The following is a 24,710-nucleotide window of genomic DNA, read 5'->3' on the forward strand; positions in this document are numbered from 1 at the left end:
TAAGATGATTGGAATACTTTAACAATACCCACAAGTTAGATATGATTACCGTATACTACAGTGACCGTGGCCCAGTGTAGTAGAATGCAGTGACTGCACCGGGCCCCGCTGCCATTACAGAAACAGATTCCGGCCCCCAGCCCCTCCTCCCTCTCAGCCTATTCACCGGACGGTCGCAGCATTCGCCCCATAAGACGCACTGCTATTTTTTCCCCAATTTTAGCGAAAAATACGGTACTTCTCTACTGTAAGAATAAAGGCGTCACGTTACCGCAAAACGAACACGTTAAGTGACCGTGAAGAAGCATGCTTTTCATATGCTTCACTATATGGCACGCAACGCACAGTTAAGGAGCGGCAATACTTATACTTCCCATTGTGTTGTGTTCCGCTGTTGCAGGGAACGCAACACCCATGGTTAACCTAGCCTATCACTGATAACTGATTAAGTAAATATGTTTTTTGCAGGACTAGACACTTGTATAAGTGAAGGGAATGGATAGTCAATAGCTCAAGACTGAAGCTGTAAACCATTTGAAAAACTGCTGTCATTTAGCTAAGGCTATAAAAACTTGTAAACTCAGATTGTTAGCTTAAACTTTAACTGCCTCCGGACCGCCTAACGCGTTCCGGAGGCGGCAGCCCTGCGCACAGTCACGCATATATGCGTCATCTCGCGAGACGCGCGCACACAGGCGCGCGCGTTCACAGGATCGGAAGGTAAGCGAGTGGATCTCCAGCCTGCCAGCGGCGATCGTTCGCTGGCAGGCTGGAGATGAGATTTTTTTAACCCCTAAAAGGTATATTAGACGCTGTTTTGATAACAGCGTCTAATATACCTGCTACCTGGTCCTCTGGTGGTCCCTTTTGTTTGGATCGACCACCAGAGGACACAGGCAGCTCAGTAATATGTAGCACCAAACACCACTACACTACACCCCCCCCTGTCACTTATTAACCCCCGATCACCCCTGATCACCCCATATAGACTCCCTGATCACCCCCCTGTCATTGATCACCCCCCTGTCATTGATCACCCCCCTGTAAGGCTGCATTCAGATGATCCGCAAAACACATACGGACATCTGAATGGAGCCTTATAGGGGGGTGATCAATGACAGGGGGGTGATCACCCCATATAGACTGCCTGATCACCCCCCTGTCATTGATCACCCCCCTGTAAGGCTCCATTCAGACATTTTTTTGGCGCAAGTTAGCGGAATTATTTATTTTTTTCTTACAAAGTCTCATATTCCACTAACTTGTGTCAAAAAATAAAATCTCACATGAACTCACCATACCCCTCACGGAATCCAAATGCGTAAAAATTTTTAGACATTTATATTCCAGACTTCTTCTCACGCTTTAGGGCCCCTAGAATGCCAGGGCAGTATAAATACCCCACATGTGACCCCATTTCGGAAAGAAGACACCCCAAGGTATTCCGTGAGGGGCATATTGAGTCCATGAAAGATTGAAATTTTTGTCCCAAGTTAGCGGAAAGGGAGACTTTGTGAGAAAAAAAAATTAAAAATCAAATTCCGCTAACTTGTGCCAAAAAAAAAAAAATTCTATGAACTCGTCATGCCCCTCATTGAATACCTTGGGGTGTCTTCTTTCCAAAATGGGGTCACATGTGGGGTATTTATACTGCCCTGGCATTTTAGGGGCCCTAAAGTGTGAGAAGAAGTCTGGGATCCAAATGTCTAAAAATGTCCTCATAAAAGGAATATGGGCCCCTTTGCGCATCTAGGCTGCAAAAAAGTGTCACACATCTGGTATCACCGTACTCAGGAGAAGTTGGGCAATGTGTTTTGGGGTGTCATTTTACATATACCCATGCTGGGTGAGATAAATATCTTGGTCAAATGCCAACTTTGTATAAAAAAAATGGGAAAAGTTGTCTTTTGCCAAGATATTTCTCTCACCCAGCATGAGTATATGTAAAAAGACACCCCAAAACACATTGCCCAACTTCTCCTGAGTACGGCGATACCACATGTTTGACACTTTTTTGCAGCCTAGGTGGGAAAAGGGGCCCACATTCCAAAGAGCACCTTTAGGATTTCACCGGCCATTTTTTACAGATTTTGATTTCAAACTACTTCGCACGCATTTGGGCCCCTAAAATGCCAGGGCAGTATAACTACCCCACAAGTGACCCCATTTTGGAAAGAAGACACCCCAAGGTATTTCGTGATGGGCATAGTGAGTTCATGGAAGTTTTTATTTTTTGTCACAAGTTAGTGAAATATGAGACTTTGTAAGAAAAAAAAAGAAAAAAATCATCATTTTCCGCTAACTTGTGACAAAAAAGAAAAAGTTCTATGAACTCACTATGCCCATCAGCGAATACCTTAGGGTGTATACTTTCCGAAATGGCATCATTTGTGGCGTGTTTGTACTGTCTGGCCTTTGTAGAACCTCAGGAAGCATGACAGGTGCTCAGAAAGTCAGAGCTGCTTCAAAAAGCGGAAATTCACATTTTTGTACCATAGTTTGTAAATGCTATAACTTTTACCCAAACCATTTTTTTTTACCCAAACAGTTTTTTTTATCAAAGACATGTAGAACAATAAATTTAGAGAAAAATTTATATATGGATGTCGTTTTTTTTGCAAAATTTTACAACTGAAAGTGAAAAATGTCATTTTTTTGCAAAAAAATCGTTAAATTTCGATTAATAACAAAAAAAGTAAAAATGTCAGCAGCAATGAAATACCACCAAATGAAAGCTCTATTAGTGAGAAGAAAAGGAGGTAAAATTAATTTGGGTGGTAAGTTGCATGACCGAGCAATAAACGGTTAAAGTAGTGTAGGTCAGAAGTGTAAAAAGTGGCCTGGTCATTAAGTGTGTTTAAGCTAGGGGGGCTAAGGTGGTTAAACATGACTATGGGATTCTACTAGGGAAATCATGTTTTAAAATAAATGCCCCTTCCTGGATCCTCCCACTGCCCTATCTTCAGCAGAAGATCAGCACACAAAGGAGAAGGCAGCGGCTTCCTAGCTAGTAGTTCTGTAGTAATGACATGTATGTGGCCTTTCTTTCCTTCAAGGAATGTATAAAATACATTCGCATATTAAATACAGAGGAGTCGGAGCCGGGGAGTCGGAAGTACCAAAAACTGAGGAGTCAGAGTTGGAGTCGGAGCATTTACCCTGCTTCTAAGGGAGCATAGCTATGAGGGAGATCACTGTGAATGAAGGCATCACTGTTTATGAGGCACTTAAGGGGGCAGCATTGTGTGAGGGTCACTTCATGGGACATCATATTGTGGGGGGGAAACTTAAAAGGCATCATTCTTTGTGAAGTCATACTCTAGCGCTGTCAATCACGGGGAGGGGGGGGTTAGACGTCAGTAGGAGTCACATAGCGGCTCTTACTGAAAAAGTCCACCTCCTGGTGCTCGAAATTGCCTGCCAGCAAAGGTATAAAAGTATGACTCTATAAACAACCGTGGTGCCGACAATGAGGAGGAAGTTGCAGGATCACCCCTACCAGGCCATGTGCCTGTTTTTATAAGGCTGATCCTGGTGAGCCGCTTTAACACATTGCAGTCTTTCAATATTATTTTTTCTCTTTTCAGCCAAAACCTGATGTGTACCCAGAGCATAGTTGAACTAAAAAAATACATTTTCTGGATTTAAACAAAAACCATACCAAACAAAAATTTTTGAACAAGGCCTAATTTTCTGTAAAGTGGAGAGTTCTAGACTCCAGGGGCAAGCATATGAATTGTGCAGCTGCACAGGGTCCCTCAGGAAGAGGGGCTGTTCTTTTTTGGAAAATCATAATTTTAGTATTGCAATTCTCTGCTGCAGGTTACATGCATGCAGTAACCTGTAGAGCATGCCCCTCAGTAATTTTCTTTCTTGACTTTTTGCATGCTTGTTATCTTATAAAATTTATACATATATAAGATATGTTAGGCTACATTCACACGAACGTGGTGTTTTGCGTATCTGCAAATTGTGGATCTGCAAAACACGGACACCGGCCCATGTGCGTTCTGTAATTGTTGGTGTTAGAGAAAATGCATATTTTTGTCCGCAATTGCAGAAAAGAATAGGACATGTTCTATTTTTTTTGCGGGGGTGCGGCACGGAGCAACGGATGCGGACAGCAAACGGTGTGCTGTCCACATCTTTTGCAGCCCCATAGAAATAAATGGGTCCGCACCCGTTTCGCAAAATTGCGGAAAGGATGCAGACTCATTCATACGGTCGTGTGAATGTAGCCTTAAGCTAACGTGGTAAGTTATACTGTGAGCCATGTAATGTTTGATGAAATACCAAATGCTGCAGACAAAAGCATTGAATATTTGTAATGAACGGCATTTTTTTTTTTATATATACCTGGTATGGAAGTGGAGAGGATAGGAGTAATAGCGCCGATAGGAGTTTAAGTAGTAGTCAGAGTGGTTGTCCTCCCTCTCTGCTTCCTGAGGCTGTGCAGTAGCAATAATAGTGTAGTGTTGTTCAAGGATTAAACCAGGTTTTGGTACCACAAATCCATAGTACTTTACTGAAGCCGATCAACAGGTGATCCACACAAGCACTATTCACATGAAATGCAGTCTTTACAGTTGAAATAAGTAATTCCCAAATGTTGTATATAGAGGCTAGTTTCTCTCTCTTTATAATCAGACTGTTTAATCCCTCCTTTTTCCGGCCTAAAGGGATGCACTCTATCATCAGGTATATATAGAAGCATAAGATATGCACAATGTCCTCAAGGGAATACAGTCTCTGAACGGGGGCGCCTTTCTGTCCCATGGTTATGGTGGACAGCTTGTAGCCTATAGGGTTCCCACCACATGCAGAGGAGGCTATAGCCAGATTGGCAGCAGTTACCTTCCTTGCCAAAGTGATCCCCAATCCCTTTGTGACGGCTTCTTCAGATCTTTTCCCCTTCTAAGTGCAGGCACATAAATTGCTTGTAGTCTGTATGGGGAGTTGAATCTCCCTACAGAATCTACTCCTTGCTGCTCTGAGTTGTTCACTCCTTAGCAGACAGCCAGAGAATGGTACCAATAAAAACTACTACCCATGATACGAAATAGAAGCCATCACACAACTTTGATGGAAAAATAAAAATGTAATGGATGTTAGTATAGGGCAATACAAAATACTATGTAACAGTTTTTTAATACAGTGATTTCATGATGAAAACATTTGGTGTCACCATAATCATATCAACTTGAAGAATTAAGTTATCATGCCATTACAAATCTAATTACAGATGCCCTTTAATGAACTGTCTTGTTTTTTTTTTTAGCTTGATTTTTATTTATTTTTTACAAAGATGCAAACAATTAAATGTAAACTGCCAGTATGTTGCATCAAAGTTGTCGTGAAAGGCTAAGGACACCTCTGAAGTCATTTATGTATTTTATGTGCTTTCACAATTTATTTAAATACATTTTACAAAGTTACTATTTTTTGTCTTCTGCAGTTTGCATGTTCAATGCCATTCTGTGATAAATTTGTCAGATAAGCACTCTCACTCAGACTGTAGCTCCTCTGACCTCTTCTGAATTAAAATAAGTGAACAGCCAATTTTATTTCATCATATTATTATTATTATTTATTATTAAAGCGCCATTCATTCCATAGCGCTGTACATATGATGAGCGGTGCACATACATAATACAGACAATTGCACTAATCATAAACAAGACAAGTTACAAACTGGTACAGAAGGAGAGAGGGCCCTGCCCGTGAGGGCTTACAATCTACATGGTATGGGAGAAGGACACAGTAGGTGCGAGTTAAGTAGGTCATGGCGGTATAGAGGCAGCAGGGTCACTGGTTGTAGGCTTGTCTGAAGAGGTGGGTTTTCAGGTTTCTTTTGAAGGATTCCAATGTAGGTGAGAGTCTGATATGTTGGGGTAGCGAGTTCCAGAGTATGGGGGATGCACGGGAGAATACTTGGAGTCGATTGTGGGAAGAGGCAATAAGAGGAGAGGAGAGAAGGAGGTCTTGTGAGGATCGGAGAGTGCGTGTGGGGATGTATCGGGAAAGTAGCTCAGAGATGTAGGGAGGCGACAGGTTATGGATGGCCTTGTATGTATTTGTTAGTACTTTGAAGTGAATTCGCTGGGCAATGGGGAGCCAGTGAAGGGATTGGCAGAGGGGAGAGGCAGAGGAGTAATAGGGTGAGAGGTGGATTAGTCGGGCAGCAGAGTTGAGGATAGATTGGAGGGGTGCGAGAGTGCTAGATGGAAGGCCACAGAGGAGAATGTTGCAGTAGTCTAGGCGAGAGATAATGAGGGCATGTACAAGAATTTTTGCAGATTCAAAGTTAAGGAAAGCACGGATGCGGGAGATGTTTTTGAGTTGGAGGCGGCAGGTGGTGGAAAGTGCTTGGATGTGCGGTCTGAAGGAGAGGGCAGAATCCAAGGTCACTCCGAGGCAGCGGACTTTGTTGACCGGGGAGAGTGTGCAGCCATTGATCATGATAGATAGGTCTGTTGAGGGGGTTGAACAAGATGGGGGGGAAAGATTATGAATTCTGTCTTATCCATGTTAAGTTTTAGAAAGCGAGAGGCGAAGAAGGATGATATAGAAGATAGACATTGTGGGATTCTTGATAGTAAGGTGGTGATGTCTGGACCAGAGAGGTAGATTTGCGTTTCGTCAGCGTAGGCGTGATACTGAAAGCCATGGGACTCTATGAGCTGTCCCAGGCCAAAGGTGTAGATAGAGAAGAGCAGGGGTCCTAGGACAGAGCCTTGCGGGACACCAACAGAGAGGGAATGAGACGAGGAGGTGGTGCGAGAGTGGGAGACGCTAAACGTCCGGTCTGTGAGGTATGATATGATCCAGGAGAGGGCCAGGTCAGTGATGCCAAGAGATGAGAGAGTTTGCAACAGAAGGGAGTGGTCAACAGTGTCGAAGGCAGGGGACAGGTCAAGGAGAAGGAGGACAGAGTATTGTTTCTTGGTTTTGGCTGTCAGTAGGTCATTGGTGACTTTGGTAAGGGCAGTTTCGGTCGAGTGGTGGGGTCGGAAGCCAGATTGTAGGCGGTTAAAGAGGGAGCAGGAGGAGAGGTGGGAGGACAGTTCTGAATGGACATGTTGTTCAAGTAGCTTAGAGGCAAATGGAAGAAGTGATATGGGGCGATAACTGGACAAGGAAGATGGGTCAAGTGAAGGCTTTTTGAGGATGGGTGTAATGGTAGCATGTTTAAAAGCAGAGGGGATGACACCAGAGTTTAGTGATAGGTTGAAGAGATGAGTTAGGGCTGGGATAAACACTGTGGATAGGTTAGGGATGAGGTGGGATGGGATTGGGTCAAGTGCACAGGTGGTCAGATGAGATTTGGAGAGTAGAGTGGAGAGTTTTTCTTCTGTAATGGTGGAGAAGCGGGTTTTGGGAGAAGAGGACCGAGCCGTTGTGTAGAGGGTCTGTGGGGACTGTGTAGTGAAGCTTTCTCTGATGTTGACTATCTTTTGTTTGAAATATTTGGCAAAGTCCTCAGCTGAGAAGAGTGGAGAGGATGGGGGCGCTGGGGGACGGAGAAGGGAGTTAAAAGTGCTAAAAAGTTGTTTAGGGCTGTGTGACAGGGAAGATATGAAAGATGAGAAGTAGGCCTGTTTTGCATCAGCGAGTGAGGATTTAAATATGAGGAGGGATTGCTTGTATGCGGTGAAATGATCATTTGAATGGGATTTCTTCCATTGCCGCTCAGCAGCCCTGGAAGCTTGTCTGAGTTTTTTGGTCAGGTTGGTGTGCCAGGGTTGTCTGTTGATTTTTCGGGTTTTGTTGTGTGTGAGGGGGGCAACAGTGTCCAGAGCTGTACTTATTGTGTTGTTATATAGGGTGGTAGCAGCTTCTGGGTCTAGGAGGGAGCAGATGGTAGAGAGTGAGAGAAGAGAGTCGGAAAGCAAGCGAAAGTCAAGATGTTTAAGGTTCCTGCGAGGGTGTGCTACTGTGTGGACTGGGGGAGCTGCAGAAGAGACCAGTGAAGAGAAGGTGAGTAGGTTGTGGTCAGATAGGGGGAGAGGCGAATTAGAAAGGTTAGATAGGGAGCAGAGGCGGGTAAAGATCAGATCCAGAGTGTGACCATCTCTGTGGGTGGGAACTGAAGACCACTGTGATAGGCCGAAGGAGGAAGAGAGCGATAGGAGTTTAGAGGCGGCCGAGTGGCAGGTGTCAATAGGGATGTTGAAATCACCCATAATGATAGTGGGGATGTCGGCAGAAAGAAAGTGTAGTAGCCAGGTGTTAAAGTGGTCAAGAAAGATGGTGGCTGGGCCTGGAGGGTGGTAAATGACGGCTACTTGAAGGTTGGAGGGAGAGTAGATGCGAACAGAGTGTACTTCAAATGAGGTGAGCGTAATGGAGGGTGTCAGTGGAATTGGGCTGTAGGAGCAGGTGTCTGATAGGAGGAGACCAACTCCTCCACCATGTTTGCAGCCAGGGAGGGGGGTGTGAGTGAATTGAAATCCACTATAGGAGAGTGCAGCAGGGGAGGAGGTGTCTGAGGGTGTCAGCCATGTTTCAGTGAGACCCAGAAAGGAAAGGTTTTGAGAGATGAAAAGTTCATGAATGTACGACAGTTTGTTACAGACAGAGCGCGCGTTCCATAATGCTCCTGCAAGAGGAACCAAAGGAGCAGGGGTCAGAGGAATGGTTATTAGGTTTAGGGGGTTGCAGAAATTTGTAGAGGGAGATTTGTAGTGGGACACGGAGGTGATGGTGGGGATTTGCTGAGGGGGTCCTGGATTTGGAGAGATATCACCAGCAGTAAGGAGAAGCAGAGAAAGTGTTAATAGATGAGAATAAGAGAGGGCATGAGGAGTGTGTGTGTGTTTGGGAAGGAAGTGTTTTATGTTGGGAAACAGGTTTGTGCAAGCGATCAGATGAGAAGGTAAAATGTAGGAAGAGATGAATAGTTCCTTGCTGGGTGAATGGATGTGGGGGTATTTCAGGAGGTGTTGGAAAAGTGGGAAGAGTAAGAGGAAAAATTGAAACATAGTTAATGCAAACAATGTCTGTAATTACCTGTGATCCCCTTCTGGTATAATTCAGTATGTGCACTTAAGAGTGGCACTTGAGAGATGTGGTATTTGGAAAGACCAAGGTCTGAAAGACCTAAGGACTTAGATTTATACCACTCAGTGTACAATCAGGTGTGACCAAGAGGGGAGGGGGCTACATATGGCCTATTCAAGGGGCACCAGATACAGGGGTGAAATAGTCAATGCAAACAAATACTCAATAAATCTAGCAGGGAAGGAGACATTAATGCTTCAGAAAAGACATACCAGGATTTAGAAGGAGAGATGAGAGGGGGTGGACAAGATCAGACTGTGGAAAAGCTGGGTGTAGCAGTTGGGTTCAATGCAGACATACCAGGATTTAGAAGGAGAGATGAGAGGGGGTGGACAAGATCAGACTGTGGAAAAGCTGGGTGTAGCAGTTAGGTTCAATGAGCTTTTTGCAGATGTTCTTTAACAATGGGCATCACCGTCGCTATCCTGTCTTGCATGTCAGTCACATGTTCGATGACGCTCTTATAGGGAGTAGCCTCAGCCTCCCAGGTTTCTTTAGCTACATGGAGTAAACCCCTCGGGTGACGACCATATAGTATCTCAAATGGCGAGAACCCATTTGTCACCAGGATTTAGAAGGAGAGATGAGAGGTGGTGGACAAGATCAGACTGTGGAAAAGCTGGGTGTAGCAGTTAGGTTCAATGCAGACATACCTGGAGATGAGAGAATTGGGTGATGGTTAGTAGGCAGTGATGACAAAGAGGATTCAATATCCATAATATTACATTCTGGTATAATTCAGTATGTGCACTTAAGAGTGGCACTTGAGAGATGTGGTATTTGGAAAGACCAAGGACTTAGATTTATACCACTCAGTGTTCAATCATATGAGCGTCTGTCATTAATTAGTGCTTCAAAGTAGTGATTTAAAATTGTGTGTGTCCCTAAACATAATATTTTATGTGGTATTGGATTTTATGGAGCGGAGTAACTAGAATTCCAGCGCCATTTAACAATTCACATGCAGGGACAAACTAAAAAGCAAAAGGTTTTCAGTAGTGTGCCCCCATGTTTCGCTGCCTGAACAGCGTCATCAGGGGAAACTGATAGTAATGTTACTGTCCCTTTTCTCTGATGATAGGGGAACACTGGTCGCTTCCAAATTACTCATAATGTGGTCGGTCGTCTTTAAAATAGTATTATTGATGAGATCATTTAAATAAAAAAAGTCTTAACACTCTATGAGAGCCTTATTAAACTATTTTGTTTGTTTTCTGTTGTCGTAGGTTACAAATCTGACAAGAGTTTGGTGTAATATTTAACCAACTACTGTATAATTAGGACTATAATAAAATTGATGTGTAAACGTCTGCTGCCCTCCTGTGGCTGCATATGTGATTGCTTACTGTGATTTTTTTTCTCTTCTGTTTTAAGGATCAGTGCATTAACAAGATTAAAAATGAGACGAAGTCGGACAATGTCCTTTCTCACAAATGAGGTAATGACTCTTAATTTAGCAAATATTTTTTATAGCAAATTCTTTGTAGCAATAAAGGAGTAGTATTGTGCATATCAGGTAGTGGACATTCCGCTTGGGCAGTTGGCAGCAGTTCAGCTGCACAGGGGACCGGGGTACCCAGCATTGGTAAGCTTCAATAATTGTCTCCTTTTTTTGACCCTCGCTAATCAGCTGCAGCTCAAGCATTGGAACTACACAGCACCATCCATTGTATAGTGATGTTTAATGAAGAAGCCGATAACTGCAGCGCTGCTACCATTTTAGTTAACAGTTCTGTCCACTATACAGTGGAAAGAGCTGTAGTTCTGGTGCCTAAGCTACAAGTAGAAAGTGTATACATTGTGATAATGTGAACCGAAAAGTGTATGGTAAAGTCCTGGAAGGGGTGTATATCCCACCCAGCTTCCTCAACTGGGTGAGGTAAATAAAATCCAGAAGGTTAAAATGGTCTCAGCAATGTGTAGGTTGCTGAGACAGTTTTGTTAAATTTATGGGCTGGATTTTATTGGACTGGGAGAAGGTAGGCTTGGTAGAGGGACCTCCCCAGTTCACCCCATTCCGGGGCAGGTTTTCCCCTAGCCTGAGGGATCCCCAGCTGAAGCCAGATGGGATCATTAAGGGGAATCAAAGCACAGTACAGGCTGTCAGTCTGGGGAGAGTAATGCCTGGAGAAAGTCTCGGAAGATGGCTGCCCTGCTGGCTAGAGAAGCCGAATTCTGTGTGACCTGTGTTCAATAGGTGAGCTAGGATCTTCACTGTATTAGCCAGAGCCCAGATGGGCAGGTGTTTATTTTGGTTTGGTTTATGTTTTGTGGTGCTGGACCTTCACCTTACCCACCTTACCCAGTGAGTTATAACTGGGTCTGCCTGTATTGCCAGAGTGTTATAAATAAAGCAACGTTTGGACTTTAACCCTGTGGACTGCACAAGAATATCATTGCTGCTCTGCCTGAGAGTGTAACCCCTTACAACATATATAAAACAACTATAGATTATTGAGACGTTCCATAAAATAGTAGAGGAGATCAAGCAGGGACTAGAAAAGGGAAGAGTGGCAAGTTAGTCGCTACAAAGAATATAAAAAATAGATGCAAAGAAATACAAACTCCCCATCTGCAACTACAGGGAGGGTATGAATTAAATACCCCTCTGTATGAAGTTTGCTGTCCCTGCTTGACCATGTAAAAACAATTACATCTCATAGCCAAACTAGACAAAGCTTGCAATTTTTAAGCAATTTAGGAGGGCATTCTTTCTTCTTTTTCTTATGTTATTAGGAGTAGTGATGGACAAACATCTGCCAGGACGGTTCGCGAACACGATCGAATGTTCGCAAACCGCAGGTTTGCGGCGGGTCCCTTTCATTTTAAAGGCAGGCGAACCTGAAAAACCTTCAGCTCATATTTCCAGCCAAGAAATAATTACTAGAAGTGCAAAAATAGTCCCACAACATGGACAGTGATATACCAGATGTATTATTCAAATTTGCGATCTCCATTCATAATTTTTTTCAATGCAAAATATCGGCAATATAGTTTTCACGTACGCTTATGCTCAAATGCACTATACAGTACCCAAATGCACTAGAAAGAAAGTATATTGGTATATAACACCCCGCTTCAATCAGTTTTTTTGGGGGGGCGACTGGTATATCACACCAGTAGAAATGTATTTGTTCCAATAACGCTTGTCCCTCTATATACCTGCAGTATTGCAGCAGAACCGCACACAACTGCCGCACAATACAAATGCACTATAATATACTTTCTAACATAGAAAGTATATTATAACATTGTACAAGGAAGGCAATCCATTAGAATATACATAAAGATAAAACGTAACCTTTAATAATGTTACTATGAGGGTCCATTCACACGTCCATAAGTGTTTTGCGGATCCACAAAACACGGACACCGGCAATGTACATTCCACAATTTGCGGACCGCACATCGCTGGAACTATAATAGAAAATGCCTAATCTTGTCTGCAATTGCGGACAAGAATAGGACATGTTCTATTTTTTTACGGATGCGGAAGTGCGGATCTGCAAATGCGGACAGCACATACCGGCCCCATTGAAAATGAATGGGTCTGCACTCGTTCCGCAAAATTGCGGAACGGATGCCGACCCATTTTGCGGACTCAAAATGAAAATTAATTAAATTATTAAAGTTAAGCAAAAAGCATAGATGTGGTAGGCAATAACAAGTGCTCGGCAGCACCATATCAGAAACCATATGTACAGTCGTGGCCAAAAGTTTTGAGAATGATACAAATATTAGTTTTCACAAAGTTTGCTGCTAAACTGCTTTTAGATCTTTGTTTCAGTTGTTTCTGTGATGTAGTGAAATATAATTACACGCACTTCATACGTTTCAAAGGCTTTTATCGACAATTAAATGACATTTATGCAAAGAGTCAGTATTTGCAGTGTTGGCCCTTCTTTTTCAGGACCTCTGCAATTCGACTGGGCATGCTCTCAATCAACTTCTGGGCCAAATCCTGACTGATAGCAACCCATTCTTTCATAATCACTTCTTGGAGTTTGTCAGAATTAGTGGGTTTTTGTTTGTCCACCCGCCTCTTGAGGATTGACCACAAGTTCTCAATGGGCTTAAGATCTGGGGAGTTTCCAGGCCATGGACCCAAAATATCAACGTTTTGGTCCCCGAGCCACGTAGTTATCACTTTTGCCTTATGGCACGGTGCTCCATCGTGATGGAAAATGCATTGTTCTTCACCAAACTGTTGTTGGATTGTTGGAAGAAGTTGCTGTTGGAGGGTGTTTTGGTACCATTCTTTATTCATGGCTGTGTTTTTGGGCAAAATTGTGAGTGAGCCCACTCCCTTGGATGAGAAGCAACCCCACACATGAATGGTCTCAGGATGCTTTACTGTTGGCATGACACAGGACTGATGGTAGCGCTCACCTTTTCTTCTCCGGACAAGCCTTTTTCCAGATGCCCCAAACAATCGGAAAGAGGCTTCATCGGAGAATATGACTTTGCCCCAGTCCTCAGCAGTCCATTCACCATACTTTCTGCAGAAGATCAATCTGTCCCTGATGTTTTTTTTGGAGAGAAGTGGCTTCTTTGCTGCCCTTCTTGACACCAGGCCATCTTCCAAAAGTCTTCGCCTCACTGTGCGTGCAGATGCGCTCACACCTGCCTACTGCCATTCCTGAGCAAGCTCTGCACTGGTGGCACTCCGATCCCGCAGCTGAATCCTCTTTAGGAGACTATCCTGGCGCTTGCTGGACTTTCTTGGACGCCCTGAAGCCTTCTGAACAAGAATTGAACCTCTTTTCTTGAAGTTCTTGATGATCCTACAAATTGTTGATTGAGGTGCAATCTTAGTAGCCTGTGAAGCCATTTTTATGAAACGCAATGATGACTGCACGCGTTTCTTTGCAGGTCACCATGGTTAACAATGGAAGAACAATGATTTCAAGCATCACCCTCCTTTTAACATGTCAAGTCTGCCATTTTAACCCAATCAGCCTGACATAATGATCTCCAGCCTTGTGCTCGTCAACATTCTCACCTGAGTTAACAAGACGATTACTGAAATGATCTCAGCAGGTCCTTTAATGACAGCAATGAAATGCAGTGGAAAGGTTTTTTTGGGATTAAGTTAATTTTCATGGCAAAGAAGGACTATGCAATTCATCTGATCACTCTTCATAACATTCTGGAGTATATGCAAATTGCTATTATAAAAACTTAAGCAGCTACTTTTCCAATATTTATCTAATTCTCAAAACTTTTGGCCACGACTGTACTACCACAATCCGGGGGTTCCAGTGGACATCCATGAATCCCGGAGGGAAAGCAAAAAACATCTATCCCTGGGCTAGATGATGATGTGGTACTGAAGGACAGGGTGGGCAAAGAACTGTCCCTGATATTGCCCTACAGGGGGGTGCTATTCTGGCCCTGATAGCCTAACCACAGACCACCCGTCCTGATAAGAGCGACCCCGTCCAGAACCTTACCCTATATAAAAATGGCCCTAGTAAGCCCCTAGCATCTAGGCCCCTGACTTCCAGGTGATCACTATATAGAGCTATGTGTTTTTGACTCATTATAAAAGTATATTATAATGATATCGCACCCCTCTGTGTATCACACCTATCGATAGCACACCTATACCAGTCCTTAAAAGGACTTTTGTGGCCCTATTAGCTAGTGTTTGGTGTCCCTAACAGCCTGCTCCAGCCTGCTCCACACAGCAACCTCTACCTACACTGGCAAAACACTGAATGTAAAATGGCTGCCAGATCAGGTTTATTTATAAGGTAGGGGGTATGTCCATGTGCTGAAACGTCTCAATTGGCTGTCCTGTACCACCTGATGGATGTGTCATGGGTCAAAGTTCTTCACAATGTAAAAGAATATGGCGGGCGCGAATATCTCCATATGTTCGCATGTTTGGCGAATCGCGAACACGCAAAGTTCACTGTGAGACGACCGCCGGGCGAACCACAAGGCCATCTTTAATTAGGAGAATTAATAAAAGTTATATTTTAACAATAATAAAAAAAAGGCCATAAACAGAATTTATATAGCCTAAGGCTATTGGATCTTACATATTAATGTATTCTGGGCCACCAAGGTCTCTTTGAATTTATATAGAAAACAGGAATGGCATATCAGCTAGGTATAACAAAGCTATTTTTGGAATTAAGGGGATGCCATTTTCAGATGACTTGCCATACCTGATGCCAAAATGTTTGAGTAATTTCACAATTAAATAAAAATATATAATGTATCATCTTCTGCGTTATTGAAATAGAGCTATCGATCTTATTCAAAATCAGAGGGGCTTCTACCATCTGGATAATATCTTATAGTTTAAATCTTAGAATTTAATTAGAGAAAGGGTAAATGTTTTTCCAAATAAACCTTGTTTTTTTATTTTGTAAATGTGTTTTGATAAGCATTCCATTTGACTATAAAAGATGGCTCGTCAGTCTATGTAAACATGTAAAGGGTTGAGATTGAAATATTTATAAACTTAGTATTGTAGAATGTCTAGTAAATGGTGTTATCACATTGAGAGCTTAACATTTCTATATGAAAATGTTGCAAAGCGTCTTAAGATTTTTATCTCTTTGCCTGCTAATATAGTATCTGTGTGATGTACTTTTGTGTTAAGGGTGGGTTCACATCACGTTTTTGTCATCAGTTTAATGTATACAAACAACATCTACGTTATCAGATGCCTCAGACAGATTCCATACAGTGGCATCCGTTCACAATAGAGTTCTATTGTAAAAAAAATGTATGTTTTTGTTACCAGACTCTGCAGGATACAAAACCGTGGTGTGCTATGCTTTTGTATCCCTTTTATTTCCAACATACTGTATATGTCAAACTGATGGCAAAACATTATATGAACCCACCCTAAAAATTACAAAAGTATTATAGCAGTGATACCTTTATTAGATAATAAAAAAAATACTGTTTGCAAGCTTTTAGAGCACAGAGGATCCTTCATCAGGAAGGATACAAATGAATTACGGTACTTAAAATAACTTAACATACAGCCATTAATGTCTAAACCGCTGGCAACAAAAGTGAAACACTTGATCGGCAGGGCTGCTGGGTGTCAGACCCCCACCAATCTAATGTGGATGACCTATCCTGAGGATAGTAAAATTGTAAAATGAAAAGGTAAAAAAAAAAACTGGGTAACAAGGGCACTAATTCAATATAGGGTTTATTTATTTAAAACATTATATATGAAAAAGTGCAAAATGCATGAGATAAGGTGAATGGGGCACGACTTTCATTTGGGACCCAATTAGATTTTTGCACATTCTGCATTTTTCCTGTATACACTCCTGATATACTTTTTCACAGACTGCAGTTGCACAATGCTTACAACTTGCCTTTTATTTTTTTGTACTTAAATTTGGGTGTATGACCACTTGACTATGGCGAGATAAACAACAGCACTCAGTAAAGAACTTTTGTTCTGATTATTTGTTTTATATGGCAACTTCACCAAATTGTGACGTTTCGGTCGTAGGACCTTTGTCAAACACTGTGTGACAATAAAGAAATATTCCATATGGCAACATCAAATTTATGGGTCATATATGTGCATATAACCTGATATCGTCAGATTATACTGAAACCTTACATACATGATATTCAAATAAAGGTGCAGAAAAAAATGGTACAAAAAATTCATATATATATCTCCTGCTCTATAAATGCTTCGTTATCTTCAACTAATTATCAAAAAGAAAATTACAACAGTCAGGTAAGACTCCATATCTGTTAGATAAACATTCAGGACAAATATTTTAAATTTATGGAATAGATATTAGATGTTGATGTATATAGGAGTTTATAGTATACATTCTACGATCCCTTGATATAAACAGCCATTACAGCCTAGGGCGACCAGCTTGGAACGCATCGGATCCGATCCTCGCACTCAGACTGACAACAGTAGATTATATGTGGGGACTAGGCTCGCAATATAGATCTAGAGACAATATTGAATAAATTTAGGTTACTATGAAGAATATAGATGGAAGGTATGCTAATCTTGAGTTTAATATGCCAATTATAAACAGTGAAAGAAAAAATAGAGATAAAGAAAAAGAATGAAGTAAAATTGGAAAAGAACAGGTATCCTATATAGTGAAGCCCCTAAAGTCTATTCCAGACAATAGGGACAAAAGGAGAAAAAATGAAAAAATAAAGAAAAGGAGACCAACACCCAAAAGGATACGGAAAAGAGACTGCAAGCATGGTGGGGTTCCGGTTCTTAATGCATCTGAAAAAAAAAAAATATATATATATATAAGTAGTTAGTAATTCAAATGAAGGAGGACAATTCATAGTCCCTATTGAGCCCCTTAGGTTCTAGGCTTTGTAATCTATGTATCCAATAAGCCTCTCGCTTTTTAAGTATTTGTTGTCTGTTACCACCTCTTCTTGGTAAATCTATTTTTTTCTATTACTTGAAATTTGAGTTGGGATACACTGTGCTTCATTTTGTAAAAATGGTGAGGAACCAGAAGTAACAGGTTCTGACACCGAATGGTAGACTTATGTTGGCAAATGCGATCCCTAACATTCTGGGTGGTCTCCCCCACATATATTAGGCCACATGGACATTTTAAGAGGTAGACTACATAATTGGATTGGCATGTATGGAACCCTTTGATTTGTATGGACTCCCCGGTCTGTGGGTGATAGATTTTGTCCCCTTTCATTACGTTCGAGCACTGCGCTCAATGTAGACAGGGAAACGTGCCCTGTCTCACTTTCCCTAATAGACGTTGGTGTAAGGTGGTACTGCTCGGACCAATATCCGCTATGACGAGCCAATCCCTCAAATTTTTTGGTCTCCTGCTACATGGTAGACATCGTGTCTGGAATTCCTCTGTTTGGAAAGGAACGGGTGAGTATGTTCCAATGCTTGTTGAGGATGTTTACAATTTTATAGGAATATGGATGATAAGTATGTACAAAAGGAATTCTCTTCTGGGTCCCATTTTTATGTCGTGAACTAGAGTCTGAATTTGGTGAAATTATCGCCATGGGATATCCTCTTTGTTGGAATTTATGGGTCATTTCTAAAACTCTTTTCTGTTTGTCCTCCTCTAATGTCACTATTCTCGTAATGCGTTCAAACTGAGATCTGGGTAGTGATTTTTTTGTAGAGGGTGCATGACAACTGTTATAATGGAGTAGATTGTTTCGATCCGTTGGTTTATGATACAGATCTGTATGTAGAGAACCATCCTCTTGTTTGAGGACCAAAGTATCAAGGAAGCTAATACTATGCTGGTCATAATGTATTGTAAACTGAAATTCTGGATAGATAGAATTTAGATAGGAAGGGAAGCTCAGGAGTGTGTCCTCCAAACCTTCCCATAGACAAAAAATATCATCTATGTATATTTTCCATATTTTGGCATGTTGTAGGAATAGAAACTGCGGATATACATGTTCCATTTCGAACCTTGTCATGTACCCATTGGCATAGGGTGGCGCTGCGTGTGACCCCATTGCGGTCCCTTGTTTTTGTACATAAAAGGAGTCCTCAAACATAAAAAAAAATTGTCGCAAAACTATAGCAAGTAGATCTAAATAAATTTCCACAAGTTGAGGTGATGTGTTAGCTTCCTCCAAAAGAAGTTTAGTGGCCCTAATGCCTTTTGTATGGTGAATGGACGTATAGAGGCTATTTACTTCCCATGTGACAAGATAGCATTGATTGGAAAGGGGACCTATGCATCGAATAACGTTCAGAAAGGCAGTTGTATCTAACAGAAATGACTGAGTGGTTTTGATTAATGGAGTAAGGGCTTTTTCTAAAAAAATGGAAAGAGGAGCCAGAATTGAATCCGTTGAGGCAACGATGGGACGACCTGGGGGTTTGATGAGAGTCTTGTGAATCTTGGGAAGTATGTAGAATACAGGAATGATGGGATGTTGGTTGGTCAAAAATTTTATGATGTCTTCATTAATAGTGCCCTGTGTTAAATGGTAGGTCAGTGTAGTTTGGATCAGGGACGCTATCTTAAATGTAGGATTAGAAGAAACTTTCTCATAAATTTCCCTGTCACAAAGCTGACGTAGAATTTCTTCTCTATAATCTGTGTGATTCAGAACCACAATGGCTCCGCCTTTGTCTGCGGGTTTAATTACTAAATTACGTTTTTTAGTGAGTGTTGTCAGAGTCTGGTGTTCTATGTTAGACAGATTTGGAGAAATATACTGTAGTATTCTCCCCCTTTTAACCTTTTAGTAAAATTAGAAGTATCTTTATTAACCCCTTCCCGACCGCAATCTGTATATATACGTGATAGCTGCACATACCCCGTGCAGCTACCACGTATATAGACGTCAAGCCAGCTCTTTAATCCAAGCGATGCAAAGCGCTTGGATTAAAGCTTCTTCCCCTGCCCTGCTGCTGTCACGGACAGCATACAGTCTAGTAATGCCAGCAAGGGACCAATCAGAGTGGCCCCTTGCCGGCAATCGATCCGATTGGTTAATCTGTGCAGACTAACCAATCTGATCGCGGCAGTGTTGAAATGCCGGTTTCAGGCTCTGATCTGCGCTCTGCAGATCAGAGCCTGAAATCAGGTAATGTGTAATGAAGCCCCCCATCTGTGCCCCCGATCTTTGCCCCCTTCCTGTGCGCCTCCAACCTCCCCACCCCTCCTGTGAGCCCGGCCTCCGATGCGATCCCCGCCCCCCATCCATTTTTTGTACCCCTGATGCGGTCCGCCTCCTCCCCCCCTAAGCATGAGACCCCCAAATGTGCCCACTCCTGCTGGCCATGCCCCACCTTTACAGCGATGCCCCCTATCTGTACCTCCTGCCCCCGATGCGGTCCCCCTGCTTTATTTGATGTCGGCGGCTCCATTCCTGAGCCACCGACATCAGCAGCGAGTGTCAGCTGTATGCTGACACTCTGCTGTAACCCCTTAGATGCCACGGTAGCGGCATCCATGGGGTTAATAGAGGGAGGGGGCTCCCTCTCTCAACCATCGGGGCTGCTGCGCTGTGATTGCAGCGCCCGATGGTTGCCATGGCAACCGGACGCTTTGCAAAAGCGCCCAGTGTTGCCATCTACAGGACATTTGATAGTATTGTACTTTGCAATGCAAAAGCATTGCAAAGTATAGTACAGCCATCAGCCCCACTGGATCTTCAAGATCCAAGTGGGACTTGATAAAAAAAAAGTGAAAATAATAAAAGTCAAAATAAATGAATAAATAAAAATGTAATAAAAAAAATTGCATTTTCCTATAAAAAATGAAAAAGAAAAAAAAAACTAGACATATTAGGTATCACCGCGTCCGTAACGACAGTCTTTATAAATATATCACATGATCGACCCCGTACGATAAACACCATAAAAAAACTGTCAAAAAAGCCTTACACCACAAAAAGTGCAACACCGAGCGATCAAAAAGGCGTATGTCCCACAAAATGGTACCAATAAAACCGTCACCTCATCCCGCAAAAAATGAGACCCTACATAAGAAAGTTGCTCAAAAAACAAAAAAAATATAGCTCTCAGAACACGGAGACACTAAAACATCATTTTTTTTATTTCAAATATGCCATTGCGTTAAAGTGAAATAAAAAAAAAAAGTGTACATATTAGGTATTGGCGCGTCCGTAACAACATGCTCGATAAAAATATCACATGACCTAACCCCTCAGGTGAACACAGTAAAAAATAAAAAATAAAAACAGTGCCAAAAAGCAATTTTGCAACACCAAGCGATCAAAAAGGCATATGCCCCCAAAAATAGTACCAATAAATCTGGCACCTTATCCCCCAGTTTCCAAAATAGGGTCACTTTTTGGGAGTTTCTACTGGATGGGTGCATCAGGGGGGCTTTAAATGGGACATGGCATCTAAAAACCAGTCCAGCAAAATCTGCCTTCCAAAAACCATACGGTGTTCCTTTTCTTCTGCGCCCTGCCGTGTGCCCGTACAGCAGTTTACAATCACATGTGGGGTGTTTCTGTAAACTGCAGAATCAGGGTAATAAATATTGCGTTTTGTTTCACTGTTAACCCTTGATGTGTTAAAGAAAAAAATGCAATAAAATGGAAAATCTGCCAAAAAAGTGAAATTTAGAAATGTATTCTCCATTTTCCTTTAATTCTTGTGGAACACCTAAAGGGTTAACAAAGTTTGTAAAATCAGTTTCGAGTAACTTGAGGGGTATAGTTTCTACAATGGGGTCATTTATGGGGGTATCCACTATGTAATCCCCACAAAGTGACTTCAGACCTGAACTGGTCCTTAAAAAGTTGGTTTTGCTTCTAAACTTCTAAGCCTTGTAACATCCCCAAAAAATAAAATGACATTTCCAAAATGATGCCAACATAAAGTAGACATATGGGAAATGTTAAGTAATAAATATTTTACGAGGTATCACTTTCTGTTTTAAAAGCAGAGAAATTGAAATTTGAAAATTGCTAATTTTTCAAACTTTTTGGTAAATTTGGGATTTTTTCATAAATAAAGGTGAAATATATTGACTCAAATTTATGACTATCATGAAGTACAATGTGTCACGAGAAAACAATCTCAGAATGGCTTGGATAAATAAAAGTGTTCCAAAGTTATTACCACATAAAGTGACACGTCAGTTTTATAAAATTTGACCTGGACACTGGGGCATCAATGACCCTTGGTCATGAAAGGGTTAACCAGGTTCACAAATGTCTCTATTGCAGGGTTAGTTCTTGGAGGGGTGAAGTTCGATTTTACTCGTAAACCCAAGGATTTGAGAGTGATAATAGCGTCCTTCTTGGGTTCCTGTACTTCAGTAGTAATCTTATCACTGAAATGTGCTTTCAGTCTCCGATTACGATAAAACCTTTGTAAGTCCATCTCTAGTTGAAAAGTGTTAAAATTGTATGTCCGACAAAACGAGAGTCCTTTTTGAAGTAACATAAACTCCGCAGGACTAAGGAGAGATGATGAGATATTAATCACAATGGGTTCTTCCTTACCTGTGAGCGCGTCGTGACTGTCGCTCGTCCTCTTTGATTGTCCACCCCTCAGTATCGGCTTCTGCCTTGTGTGCGTCGGCCTAAAATAACGGTTGATCGAGAGGATTCCATGTTGGTATCTGTATTGGAACCTGAGGAAACCTGTGAAGATGATCTCCTGCGATTTTGTGAGAAGTAGGATTCCTGCCATCTGTATACGCGATTGTTTCTGTAATCTTCCGAGTCTCTCAAGAATTTTTTTTCTCTTTGCTGCCTCAGATTCTTTTCTGTGATTTGCCAGAGTAGATGTTAGTCGATCTTGTAGTTGAGTAAGGGCTTCTGGTGCCAAGGTCGTCCTGAGCTGCTGTTCTGCTGCAGTAATAGATTCCTTAATCGAGGTTATGGATTTTTGCAGATATGATATGGTCAATGTCATCAAATTGAAGGAACATTTGTTTAGTATTTGTTCAAATTGATCGCAGAAGGTTTTATCTTCCTTGAAGATTGTAGGTCGTGTAGACATGCGAAGACCCCTCGGGATCCTCTGAGCTCGTACATACTCTGCTAAAGTGACGCAGTGTAGTTCGTAGTTTAGCAATTTTCTAGATTCTCGTTCATAATCCCGTGCTCTAAGCTCGGATGCCGGAGTCTGTATAAATTCTGTAGGTAAGGTAACTTGAGACAGAATAGAAGCAGTCTCTTCTTGATTGTAGGAAAAGGTCAGGCTTGACATCGCCAGACAGGTGCCTTCCGTCTAGGAAAATACTATTTTTTTTTATAGACAAGACGTGGCACTCTTGTCTATTTTAAATCGTGGTGCTTGTTGTGCTGGCTTCCCAGCCCGAATCATACAATGATGAGATAAACAACAGCACTCAGTAAAGAACTTTTGTTCTGATTATTTATTTTATATGGCAACTTCACCAAATTGTGACGTTTCAAACACTGTGTGACAATAAAGAAATATTCCAGAAGTACAGATACATATGGCAACATCAAACAATTATATGTGCATATCACTTAATATCGTCAGATTTTACTGAAACCTTACATACATGATATTATTCAAATAAAGGTGCAGAAAAAAATGGTACAAAAAAGTTTATATATATTGCTCCTGCTCTATAAATGCTTCGTTATCTTCAACTAATTATCAAAAAGAAAATTACAACAGTCAGGTAAGACTCCATATCTGTTAGATAAACATTCAGGACAAATATTTTAAATTTATGGAATAGATATTAGATGTTGATGTATATAGGAGTTTATAGTATACATTCTGCGATCCCTTGATATAAATAACAGCCATTACAGCCTAGGGCGACATCCATTTTTACTTCATTCTTTTTCTTTATCTCTATTTTTTCTTTCATTGTTTATAATTGGCATATTAAACTCAAGATTAGCATACCTTCCATCTATATTCTTCATAGTAACCTAAATTTATTCAATATTGTCTCTAGATCTATATTGCGAGCCTAGTCACCACATATAATCTACTGTTGTCAGTCTGAGTGCGAGGATCTGGAACGCACTTCCGCATCGGCTACTTCCGGTCGCATCTGGAACGCACTTCCGGTTGCGTTCCACAATGTTATTTCGTTTAAATTAGATAGAGATATGCCGCTTATACCCCGGTTACTTCCATTATATATATATAGACACATATATAACCCCCTGAGTGTGCGGAGCAGTAGTAGCCACTTGTGGGCTCATGAGAGGCGGATGCGTTCCAGCTTGGAACGCATAGGCACTTCCGGTTTCGGACACTTCCTTCCCGGCCGGGTATATCTAGCCAGCCATGCACTTTTTATTCTTAGCGTTTATATGGGTGTGGATACACCATAGAGCCTAATAGCCCTATACAGCTCTATCTACTTTTCATACATTTCCTCCACGGCAACTTGGTAAGTGTTTTTTGCCTCATGGGGGCACCCGGTTCTACCTTATTTCTGTACATGCATTTGAATGTTCTATTTTTCATTTTTGCTCTGGGATTGATGTCGCCCTAGGCTGTAATGGCTGTTGTTTATATCAAGGGATCGCAAAATGTATACTACACTGCTCAAAAAAATAAAGGGAACACAAAAATAACGCATCCTAGATCTGAATTAATTAAATATTCTTCTGAAATACTTTGTTCTTTACATAGTTGAATGTGCTGACAACAAAATCACACAAAAATAAAAAAAATGGAAATCAAATTTTTCAACCCATGTCACACTCAAATTTAAAGTGGAAAAACACACTACAGGCTGATCCAACTTTGATGTAATGTCCTTAAAACAAGTCAAAATGAGGCTCAGTAGTGTGTGTGGCCTCCACGTGCCTGTATGACCTCCCTACAACGCCTGTGCATGCTCCTGATGAGGTGGCGGAGGGTCTCCTGAGGGATCTCCTCCCAGACCTGGATTAAAGCATCTGCCAACTCCTGGACAATCTGTGGTGCAACGTGACGTTGGTGGATAGAGCGAGACATGATGTCTCAGATGTGCTCAATTGGATTCAGGTCTGGGGAACGGGCGGGCCAGTCCATAGCATCAATGCCTTCGTCTTGCAGGAACTGCTGACACACTCCAGCCACATGAGGTCTAGCATTGTCTTGCATTAGGAGGAACCCAGGGCCAACCGCACCAGCATATGGTCTCACAAGGGGTCTGAGGATCTCATCTCGGTACCTAATGGCAGTCAGGCTACCT

At 41.8% G+C, this 24,710-nt stretch overlaps 1 protein-coding gene across 2 annotated transcripts in view; it reads left to right on the plus strand.

Annotated features, from left to right (window-relative positions):
- PDE4C (phosphodiesterase 4C) overlaps positions 1-24,710 on the plus strand; it is a 1,350,958-nt gene that overhangs the window by 303,434 nt on the left and 1,022,814 nt on the right. For both annotated transcript variants that reach the window (XM_040417808.1, XM_040417812.1), the window contains exon 2: positions 10,435-10,498. In XM_040417808.1, the coding sequence (XP_040273742.1) occupies positions 10,460-10,498 (39 nt within the window). In that variant the 5' untranslated portion in view covers positions 10,435-10,459. The remainder of the gene's footprint in view (positions 1-10,434; positions 10,499-24,710) is intronic.

Source organism: Bufo bufo, chromosome 2 (genome assembly GCF_905171765.1).
Source record: "Bufo bufo chromosome 2, aBufBuf1.1, whole genome shotgun sequence".
NCBI lineage: Eukaryota > Metazoa > Chordata > Amphibia > Anura > Bufonidae > Bufo > Bufo bufo.